Raw genomic sequence first — 11,764 nt, 5'->3', positions numbered from 1 at the left:
ACGGAATGATAGAGAGAGAGAGCGAGAGAGGGAGAGAGGGAGGGGGAGAGAGAGGGAAAGAAAGAGGGAAAGAACCTAACAAGACCAGCAGGGGGAAACGAACAGAAGGGGAAGCACAAGGACAAGACATGATAATATATGACAAAACATGACATAGTTAGGCTTGGCTGCCTGAGGCGATTCCCAATTGGAGTCAGGTGATTCTCGTTGTCTCGGATTGGGAACCGTATTTAGGTAGCCTGAGTGCGCGTTGTATTTTGTGGGTGATTGTTCCTGTCTTAGTGTTGTAGTCACCAGATAGGCTGTAATAGGTTTTCGTTTCGTTTGTTGTTTTCTTATCAGTTATTTCATGTACCGCGATATATTTCAGTAAAGTCATGAGTAACCTACACGCTGCATTTCGGTCTAACTCTCTTCATTCAACAGACGAACGACGGTACAGGTTTGGGTTCCGTGTAACTACAGGTGAATAACTACTTATTGTAAGTCTACACAATGTCTCCCCCTTGTGGGAGTAAGAATACTTTTGTAACTTTATGACCAATATTTTTTGTTTTTTTTGTTGGAGAGGTTAATAATGGGATGGAAATCATTTTGAGTTACATTTCCTTAGGAAAAGCTTATATTAGCATAACAAGGTTGTCGGTTGAAGTTTGTCTTTATCTCTTTGTTCAATTAATGTCAGGGGTATTCGTAATTTACTCAAGCTTAAGGCTATTTTCCTGTATTGTGTCACGCCTTGGTCTTAGTATTTTGTGTTTTCGTTATATATTTGGTCAGGCCAGGGTGTGACATGGGTTTATTTTGTTGTGTTTCGTATTGGGGTTTTGTAGGCATTGGGATTGTGGCTGAGTAGGGATGTCTAGCATAGGCTTGGCTGCCTGGGGCGGTTCTCAATCAGAGTCAGGTGATTGTCGTTGTCTCTGATTGGGAACCATATTTAGGTAGCCTAGGTTTCACTGTGTGTTTTGTGGGTGATTGTTCCTATCTCTGTATTTGTTTTCACTAGATAGGCTGTATAGGTTTTCGCGTTCCGTTTGTTGTTTTGTTAATTAGTTATTTCATGTATCGTTCTATTTTATTAAAGAACATGAGTAACCACCACGCTGCATTTTGGTCCGACTCTCTTTCAACAGACGTACGCCGTTACATATTGCAAACGGTTTAATGCAAACTTGCAAGGAACTTTTAACAAGGTACACCTGCTAATACAATGACAGTAGGCCTTCATTGTAAATAAGAATGTTCTTAACTGACTTGCCTTGTTCAATAAAGGTTAGATAGAAAAAAAATATTGAAAAAATGTTGAAATGCATTTCAGGTGACTACGTCATGAAGCTGGTTGAGAGAATACCAGGAGTGTGCAAAGGTCATCAAGCCAAAGGGTGGCTACTTTGAAGAATATATTTTTATTTGTTAAACAATTTTTTGGGTTACTACATGATTCCATATGTATTATTTCATAGTTTTGATGTCTTCACTATTATTCAACAAAGTTGAAAATAGTATAATTAAAGATAAACCCTTCAATGAGTAGGTGTGTCCAAACCTTTGATCGGTATATATATATATATATATATATATATATATATATATATATATATATATATATATATATATATATATATTTTATATTTAATTTTTTATTTTATTATTATTATATATATTTTTGCTAGAAAGGAAAGGTAGAGCTCAAAACAGGTGTGGCTCTGCTCCACCTGCCCTGAATGACGGGTCGCCACTGCATGTAACCGTTATTATATTAAATGGTATTCACTCCTTATTAATGGCAAAGGGCTGCATTCTTGTTCATATTTTTTCCCAGTTGTTTATGAATAAGCTTTCCATCATATTCCATCATTTTTTGCCACGAGTAGATGTGTGTACGCATGGTCTAAAGTTTGCTGGGAGGTGAGCACATTCTCATGTCAAGTACATTTTTTATAAATGCCAACTTTGCGTGAAAACTGTCGCACGCACATATATATTGTATATTTTGTACATACTGTACACATGGTTTATAAATGACGCCCCAGGTGATCTGCTTCTGCGGCGCATGCGCGTGTGTCATGCGACTACAGCTCTAAGCGCAGCCGTATAGAGACCGTTCTCTCCCCCAAACACCATGGAGGCTTCGATGAAGATGCAATGCGAAAATGGAATGATTTTCACTTGTCATTTATTCAGTAATGTAACTGCAGTTTATGAATTTAACCTATACTATATCGGACTGTCGTATAGAATATAAATATATTTTTGAGAGAGAATCTGATCACGGGTATGCCTGGCGCAGCCAACGGACCGTTATGATTAGAATATTGGGCATGGGTTGGATTGCTGTGTTCTATCCCATTTACCTTGTTCCTTATCATTCTATCATGCTGGACCTGACTAGGCATGTTCAAAATTGTGAATTTGCAGTGCTTGCCACAAGGAAATGTGACTATCAGCATTTTGTTTTTGAGAAAATGTGAAAGGTAACAGTGGAATGATCATGAGCGACTGTCGACAAACACATATGTTTCTTAAGATAATATTATTTTCGCTATGCTCTGTTGCGCAGGCGTGCTCGCCGGGACGCTAACATTCTTGCGTGATGTAGCCTATAGGAATGTGAAGAAAACGGAGCAATAAAATGCATCGACAAAATGGTCTTGCTTCGCCGAAAGGATTTATTAGTGATCCTTAAAATACATTGTGCCAACGAAGAATGTCAGGGACATCAAATGCAGAATCTTCTGAAGGAGTAGTCTCCAAAGTGAAAGTAAAAAAGCAGATCAAGACAATCATGAAGGATTTGGAGACCATCCTGGGAGACTTGAGAGATGTGGCCAAAGAGCTCAAAGAGGTTAGTGGAATAGGTTCCTTATGTCTGGCTTAAGTGGCTTTTAGGCTGTTTGAGATGAACATACATTGTTTCTTTATTTCATGCTGGTATGGTTAGGCTATAGTTTTTCTGTTGATGGGGAGCAAAACAAGCTTGTTCTATAATAACATCTGAAGGCTCATATATAAATAATTAAGTCCAGGGCCTACAAACATTGCATTGGCCTATCATATGTGACAATATATCTTATCAGTGAACATGAAATATATTTAGGACAGGTTGTCTCTACGGAGGATGACAACGGAGCTGCGCCTTGTTGCGCATGCTTTGATATAAGCGCACAAATTAATCATTGTTCATCTTGAAGTTCCCCGGAATGGTGTTGCATTTCATGTCATCATCTTAACACAGTCTAGCCTAGGCCTACTGTTTCCATGAGATTTGTCTCCTGACAAATTATACAGCAGCTCATCAGCACCTTTTTACAATATCCGGGTTTTGTCAGTGCTGTCATTGGGTCCAAGTTATTGAAGCTGAATCACAATTGCAATTTTACTGCATTCATTCATTCATCTCATGCTTTCTTTGTTTTCTTTTCAATTCCACACATTGATCATAATAATCCTTGTTGTCTACCATCGTCCATAACCCGCAGTCTAACGTGCTTTGACATGTGGATGTTGTCAACCTATATGCTTTTGTAAGAACAGAGCTGTCCAGCCTGCTGAGCCTGAAATACTCGTCCCTATCTGACAGGTTGTCACTTGGATAAGACCTACTTACAAGATTTTTCTTACATCCTGTATTAAAATGGATATACGGTACACGTGTCCTATGAAATAATAGTCCTCTTTCAACCGTTTCAACAAGTATTTGAATGGAATAGTAGCAGGGTCAGTGTGTTCTATTCAGGGAAGCATACACAATCTGTCAGTCTAACAACACTGCTAAAACAACCAACCTAGAGGGTTGTCAATATCAAAGCCAATATTTCAGTGAATCCCATTCAAATGCAGTTGTCTACTGCAACTCACACACTATACTGGCTGGATTCAAGCCTATGTTTAAGGGGAGCTGAACCCAGATGCTTGGCACGGAGAGAGAATCAACATGCCCTACAGCATGTGGCACTGGATACTGCAACTCTTTTTTTTTTTGTGGCCCACTAAATGATCAATTTATGACTGTGCATGGAGATTTCACTCTAAATGAGCTTTTCGCACCATGAAATTGAGATATGCGGATATTACTTCAATATTACTTCAATGTCTTTAATTACTTCAAAATGTAATGTTTTTTAAAAAGGTATACTGTATGGATATTGTTCACAGACATGGTTTGGCAAAGTATTGGCTGCCACTGTAATGTGAGTAGTAAAATGATTTAATGATATGTAAATCATCTCCATAGGTCTTAATAGGTATTATGTCAGTTATGGATTACAAAGTAATTTCAGACTATCCCTAATAGTTTTTAACATTGTGTCTTTTGATGCATGCATATCAGTAATAAGGGTTGATTTCTAGTCAGAATTAGTAAAGATACCTAAGGGAAGATGTCATTCACTACGAAGAGATGTCTGCCATTTTTACTGACTATGTATATTATTATCATCACCTCAACCATGAATGTATGGGAGGCAGAGTATGTGCTTTCAACAATTTCAATTGAATATGTCCACTATGTGTAAGTGCATACACACAGAATGAATTCTTATCTAAACAAGTTAGTACTGCTAATTCATAGCCAGAGGGTTCCACTTCTGAGTCTGAATACAATTTGGTGGGTTGTGTGGGTAGTTTCCCCTTACCTTACAAATACATAATGAATCAGATAATATTGTTGTGTTGCAAGTGAATCTGGCTTGAGATTACCAAATGTTAAAAGTTATTATAATATTGCATTATTTTAATAGCCAGGTTGCACGTCAACAAGTGCTTCATACAGTAACATTTTGTCTGCTGCTGTATTTTGTACTCTAATAGTCTGTTACTTTGATGTCTGTCAAGCTAAATATAAGTACTGTCCATGATAGCTCTTTTTCCTTTCTACTGGTTCAGGTTGTGCATGAGATCGACTCCCTCACGTGTGACCTACAGCTGGAGGAGGCGATGACGGACATTTCCAAGACAGACACCCTGAACAGCAGCTGTAGCAGCAGCACCACCACAGCCTCCAGCATTGACAAGATCAAGATCTACCCTGACGACGCTATCTTTAGGCCCCCGTCTGTCATCCCTGCTGTCCTGACTGTGCTGAAGAAGCCCCACCCTCCTCTGCCGCCTCCCAGGCTGACATCTATCAAAGCGGAGGAGAACAACAAGAATCCTCCATCAGGGAACCTACTAGCCAAGGCTAACGGGACTCTTATGCGCAATGAAGTTTTCACAGGGAAGCCAAACAGAGACTTATTGTACTGCATCTCAAATAGTATTCCAGAGAAAGGACGTACACCCATGTCTTTGCTACGGCATGAAGAGAGCAAATGCCACCAGGCCACCAGGGAGCGGGTCCGATTTAGTGAAAAGGTCCAGTATCACGGGTACTGCCCTGACTGTGACATGCAATATGACGTCAATAACACAGATATACACTTACAGACAGAATTGACTGAAGAAATTAGCCCTGTCCATCAGTGTTCCTCCTCCTCACCACCACCCCAGCTCCTGTTGGAAAATGGCGGCCTCAGCGTCAGCCATAGTTTCCCTCCTGCAAACTCGCCTTGTGTGCCTCATCCTAACCCTTCCTTGAAACCACAGAAAACCATCCTCCGAAAATCAACCACCACAACGGTTTGAAAATCAACCACCACAACGGTTTGATGTTAATCGCCCTTAATTAAACATTTAAAAATGATAGTGTTCTAGTTCTTTTTTACGAGCTTTCTACTCCAGTCAAACGTGGATTAATCTAAACAATGAGAAAAAAAGAGACTATGCACAAGGAGAGAATGAATGGTGAGTGAGTGGCAACCGACAACTGTCCTTGTAGTGTAAGGGAGTTTAGCAGGGTTGGGTTGAGAGAAGTGAAGTTAAATTGACTCATATTTTTGAAGCTATTCAAGAAACAGGAAGCTGTGTTAGAACATGTTATTAATTTATGCTTTAGGTTAAACAAGAAACCTAGCTTTCCTCAAATCCGTCCGCTGCCCAACACACTGTCTGACAGTATGGCAATGAGGTCATACCTTTTCTCACTCAATATCGCTCCACTCTCACACTTCACTTGAAGGATACAAATACTGAGCTATATTGTATGCACAATTTTTTTTTTGGTAATTGGCCACAAAATCAACATTTTGCAATAGTCGTCTCTGGATTTGCCAGGTCGCAATTGTAAATGAGAACTTGTTCTCAACTTGCCTACCTGGTTAAATAAAGGTGAAATAAAAATAAATACATTTAAACCCCATTGAAAACCTATGGTATGAATTGAATAGGGCCATCCATATGAGCAGATGAAGGATATCAAGGATCTGGAAAGATTCTCTATGGAGGAATGGTCTAGGAAGCTTTCTCCAATCTCATAAAACATTTTAGAAAAAGGCTGTGTCGTTATCCTTGTAAGGGGAGGGTGACTAGAGAATTATAAACAGGAGTGCCAATACATTATGACCCCTATCTTTTTGAGATTTGTTTTTATTTCTTGTTCAACAAAATGTCTTTCTGAGCAATTGTATTCCTATATAAATACATACAATGCCTTCAGAAAGTATTCACACCCCTCAACTTATTCCACATTTTATTGTGTTACAGCCTGAATTGAAAATGGTTCAACGAAACAAACACATGTCCACCCAGCTACACACAATACCCCCATACTGACAAAGTGAAAACATGTTCTTAGAAATCTTTGGACATGTATAGAAAATAAAATACAGAAATCTCACTTACATAATAAATATTCACACCCCTGAGTCAATACATGTTAGAATCCCCTTTGGCAGCGATTACAGCTGTGATTCTTTCTGGGTTAGTCTCTACGGGCTTTGCACACCTGGATTGTACAATATTTGCCCATTTGTTCTTTTCAAAATTGTTCAAGCTCTGTCAAGTTGGTTGTTGATCATTGCTAGACAATCATTTTCAAGTCTTGCCATAGATTTTCTAGCAGATTTAAGTCAAAACTGTAACTCGACCACTGTCTCCTTGGTAAGCAACTCCAATGTAGATTTGGCCTTATGTTTTAGATAATTATCCTGCTGAAAGGTGAATTCACCTCCCAGTGTCTGGTGGAAAGCAGACGGAACCAGGTTTTCCTCTGGGATTTTGCCAGTGCTTAGCTCCATTCCATTAAGTTTTGTTTATTGTGAAAAACTCCCCAGTCCTTAACAGTGACAAGCATGACACAGCCACCACTATGCTTGACAATATGGAGAGTGGTACTCAGTAATGTGTTGTATTGGATTTGCCCCAAACATAACGCTTTGTATTCAGAACAAAAAGTTTGATTTGCCACATTTTTTGCAGTACTATTTTAGTGCCTTGTTGCAAACATGTTGCATGTTTTGGAATATTTTTATTCTATACAGGCTTCCTTCTTTTCACTCTGTCAATTAGGTGAGCATTGTGGAGTAACTACAATGTTGTCGATCTATCCTCAGTTTTCTCCTATCACCATTAAACTCTGTAACTGTTTTAAAGTCACCATTGGCCTCATTGTGAAATACATAAGTGGTTTGCAACTGAGTTAGGAAGGACGTCTGTATATTTGTAGTGACTGGGTATATTGATACACTCTCCAAAGTGTAATGAATAACTTCACCGTGCTCAAAGGGATATTCAATGTATTTTTTTACCCATCTACCAATAGATGCCCTTCTTTGCGAGGCATTGGATAACCTACTTGGTCTTTGTGGTTGAATCTGTATAGGTGTTGAATACTCTACTCAAGACATTACATTTTTTAATTTTTTATTAATTTGTAAAAAATGTACTTTTACTTTGACATTATGGGGTATTGTAGGCCAGAGACAAAAATCTAAATTAAATATATTTCAAATTCAACACAAAAAAAATGTAAAAAGTCAAGGGGTGTGAATACTTTCTGAAGGCACTGTAGTTCAGTTTTTGTATTATTTATTTTATAGTCTTTTTTGCTCATCTTTATCAAGGCTGCCAATAATTAGGGACCTGACTGTATATAACCATTCATCACATGTTGGTATTTTGGTCTTAATTGAATAGAACTGTAGTCAAACAGTCATACCCATGTGTGTATGTGGTAGGGCTTTACTATGTTATTATGCCATTCAAAAACGTATGAAAGGGTATGCATTCAAAGACATTTAGAACCTAAAATCGTTATTTTGCTGTCCCCATAGGAGAACCCTTTGAAGAACCCTTTTTGGTTCCAGGTAGAACCCTTTTGGGTTCATGAATTACCCTTTCCACAGAGGGTTCTATAGGGAACCCGAAAGGGTTCTACCTGAAACAAAAAATGGTTCTCCTATGGGGAGAGCCAAAGAACCCTTTTGGAATGAATGAAATTAGGCATACCCTGGAGGTGGATGGAAATAGGGGCACCTCCTACTAGCAAGGCTTCTAATGAGCAGGACTAGGCTATTACTGTGCTGATAGCAATCTTTCGTACTGCCTTTGTACCACCACAAATGTTGACAATGCTCTAAAACCGACATGGACAAGCGGCGTGTGTTTGAAATGTGTGTGAGTGTGAACAAAGACAAAAAGCGGGGCGTGAAATTTTATGTTGATGTGACTCAATGCATGATCTCTTTGCTCTAATGGACAAGCTTACTAACTGCGTTCACCATTTAGATAAGGATTTGTGCTTATTCAAGCATTTAAAAAATTAGGAATGCCATGAAGGACATAGCAATGTCAGCCCCGCAGACTTGTGCGCCTGGTCACATTGATGAGATTAGTAGAAACATTTTATTCTAGAGAAATCAATGTATTTACCTTCATCAAGAAGTACAGTGCTATTGAAAACTAACAGATTAAGAACCATTTCCAGGAAATACATAAATACATAATATAGCCTACTGAAAGGAAATGCTGAGTGATCAGTGTTGTGAGAACCTTAAAAGGGCTTCCAGCAGAATGTGCCCACACGAGCCATATAAAGAGATATCTATCGCAATGATGACTCCCACCCACCCAACTACAAGTCTTGTATACATGTAACACAATTACAAAGATACATGTAACACAATTACAGTACTGTAGTGCCAATCCACAATTACCTATCATATTCTGCCATATGTAGGCTGCTACTACAGTGCTAGACAAAATTGTTAATATACTCATCATGTATCAATGGGTTATGTCTTTCTTTGCTTCCTCAATCAAAATAAGATGAAAAGACATTAAACAAAATGAAAAGTGAAATATGGCAAGACAAATAATACAGTTTTGTGCCAGAGGCTTTCCATCTATAATGGAGATCTCAAAAGGGCATTACGATACAAAAGAGTGCTGAACTACATTATCGAACATCAATGCTAACAATACATCTTGCACGTTAGGTATGGATGCTCTGTTAGATTAGTCCCCCTACTACCATATTGCACATAGAAATGGTGGAAAGGGAATGTCCTCTTGCAGTCGTTTGTGTGTTTGAGAGCGAGAGCATGAGTTTGAGAAATGTTTTTGTGAAGCAAACTTAATCAGAGATTATTATGCCCCTTTGGAGACTATTAAAAGCAGAGGCATCAGATGCATCTCCTTTTTTAAGGGAAAACAATATTACAATTTGGACTTGTTTATCACAGCTATGGTGACACAGCTGTCCAGATATACACTCACAAATTTGTCAAGTGTAAGAATTGACCAAGAGGCTATGAGGAATGTATGAAACCACACACATTTAGGAAATACAGTTAGGCCTTTTATGTCACCCCAAAACTTTACAGAAACTGTAAAAAAAGGGACAGTATCAACATTATACTGTTATGTGTAATCACCCTTGATGTAAGCCATTTGACTTTGACATTAGGTAAAGACAGCCCAATCTTCAATCCAAGAACAAAGCATTCAAGTTGACCAACATCTGTGAGTTACAAACTGTTAGGTTCCAACAACATACAGGATTATTGATGTTTGCTATTATTCTGTTGCTGCATGCGCATGTTTTATAAGAGAATGTTCTATTTTGTTCCCTCTTTTGCGATTAGATGAAAAAAAAGGTATACAATGCAGCCTTGAATGCTCGGAAAGGAATTGTGCAACAATTTCTAACAAAATCATTTTTTTGAATTGTGGTTATGTTCTTTTTAATCTGTTCATTCCCATAGCTGCGGCTGTTTATGCAAGTTCAATTGCATTTCCCTCTTATTGTCAGAATGCTCATATGCATGTTTTCTTTGTTTTCCCCTGCAGGTCCTTCTGGGTAAGAGTGGAAAAAACCTTCACTGACATTAAGCTGATCAACTTCAGTTCAGCATACAGTCACTGAGAACGATGCTCCCTACCTTTGACAGAACATCCCCCAGAACCCCCGAGCCATGGCCAAATAATTCATCCTCACAGAGAGAGAACATTGTAAGTCCTCAAGGCATATTCTTATCCATGGATAAATATGGCAGAAGTTCAAATGTAATGGAAAAATAAGATGAAAACATTGTGTCCAAGTGGGACTCGTTCATTTACAACTGAAATTAAGATTTTCTGTTTAGTCATAGGTTAAACTGATGTCCCCAGCATTTGGAGAACTCTTCCAGGTGGAAGTCTACTCAGTCTCAAGTCCTGTTGAGAGGGCAAGAGAGAGAGAGCGCGAGCGAGGAAAAAAAAAACATGGTCAATATTTTAAAGCCATAATTTGAACAAGAAAAGACCCACTCAGTTACAGTTTTTTGCTCTGTGAATTGTGCTATATTTGCCTTGAAGATAACCTATTTGAAATAAACATCCAGTGAAATCTGGTAATCTGCAGTGACTGCTCTGAAGATAGAAGCCGCAACATGGTCCTCTAATGTCTATACTGTGGTAGGGTGTGAAAAACATACAGTAAATGTGTCCTTTTGCAAATCCAACATACAATATGAGGCAAGTTGAATGGCTCAGAAATTGTAATGGAGGCTGGTCACTCATTTGTGATCAGAATATGTTGTGCATATTGAAATCTATGTTCAATGTCATGCAAGTTACTTGCAAAGATATGGCATACAGCTTTAAACAACTCTCAAAGACAGAATCATTTGCATCAAATTGTATTTGTATATATTTAGAGTAATTTTCTACAGAGATTTTAACATAAACTCTAATATTTTTGATATTCCATGGGATGAGAGTAGTATTTTGAAGAAGACTGTCATACTTTTGAAATACATTTATCTCTGCAGGGCATATCTGGATATTCTATTTCTATAGTGAGAGAGTATTTGTATAGATTTTAAAAAACATGTTATCGTTATGTTTACAGGGGTGTAAAAAAAATGTGTAGCACATGAAAGCAAACTAGATTAAACCAAATACAGTACATTGTTGTGCTCAGAGGAAGCATGATGCTGAATGAATGCACGGCTGATTCTTCTTCCACCTCATCCTGTCATCACTGTGGTCTCCTATGCATTTACTGGAGAGGCTGTTGAGACATGCTGCCCCTTCCACAAACTGGAGTGCACCTCACCTTTGCCCACCCTTAGCTGATGTGGACTTTGTGACTGTGTGTCCTTGTCTCTCTGGACCACTAATGACTTTGCTTTGAAGAGGACGGAACGTAACAAAACAAACTTTGTCAATGACGTGTCGGGAAAACAATGTATATGTCCACATCTTTATGAATAATTTGCACTTTGCACTTATGTTAGTCTTTATACTTTGTGGACTTTAACACGTGAATTACAGAATAATTTCAAGTATGTGTGTTTATTGTGTTGATTTGACATTTCAATGCCTGCTTTTAAAGCTTTTTGAAAGGCAATGACCTACAGTATATCACCCTCTAGAGGTCAAATGAAAAAGGAACTATTACTGC

The 11,764-nt window shown here is 38.4% G+C and overlaps 1 protein-coding gene across 3 annotated transcripts; it reads left to right on the top strand.

The window, feature by feature from the left end:
- The first annotated feature begins 2,121 nt into the window (after positions 1-2,121).
- Positions 2,122-11,648, top strand: LOC124035971 (protein Largen-like). 3 transcript variants are annotated; one of them, XR_006838823.1, is made up of 4 exons: positions 2,122-2,848; positions 4,888-5,784; positions 10,168-10,329; positions 10,464-11,648. XR_006838823.1 is itself a non-coding variant. In XM_046349976.1 (3 exons), the coding sequence occupies exons 1-2, from the start codon at positions 2,711-2,713 to the stop codon at positions 5,623-5,625; spliced, it is 876 nt and encodes a 291-aa protein (XP_046205932.1). In that variant the 5' UTR covers positions 2,122-2,710; the 3' UTR covers positions 5,626-5,643; positions 10,168-11,648. The 3 variants fall into 3 exon arrangements, 1 of the variants encoding a protein (XP_046205932.1); XR_006838822.1 differs by having other exon boundaries at positions 10,168-11,648; XM_046349976.1 differs by having other exon boundaries at positions 4,888-5,643; positions 10,168-11,648.
- The last annotated feature ends 116 nt before the right edge of the window (positions 11,649-11,764 follow it).

The sequence above is a fragment of the Oncorhynchus gorbuscha genome, linkage group LG05, assembly GCF_021184085.1.
Source record: "Oncorhynchus gorbuscha isolate QuinsamMale2020 ecotype Even-year linkage group LG05, OgorEven_v1.0, whole genome shotgun sequence".
In the NCBI taxonomy this organism is placed as follows: Eukaryota; Metazoa; Chordata; class Actinopteri; order Salmoniformes; family Salmonidae; genus Oncorhynchus; species Oncorhynchus gorbuscha.
Note: the sequence above shows the minus strand (reverse complement) of the source record. Positions and strands in the feature narration are given on the sequence as shown.

Bases quoted from the DNA above. Each gene is read 5' to 3' on its own strand.
- LOC124035971 (XM_046349976.1), top strand. From the start codon at position 2,711: ATGTCAGGGACATCAAATGCAGAATCTTCTGAAGGAGTAGTCTCCAAA. The intron at 2,849-4,887 runs GTTAGTGGAATA...CTACTGGTTCAG, and splicing joins TGGCCAAAGAGCTCAAAGAG to GTTGTGCATGAGATCGACTC.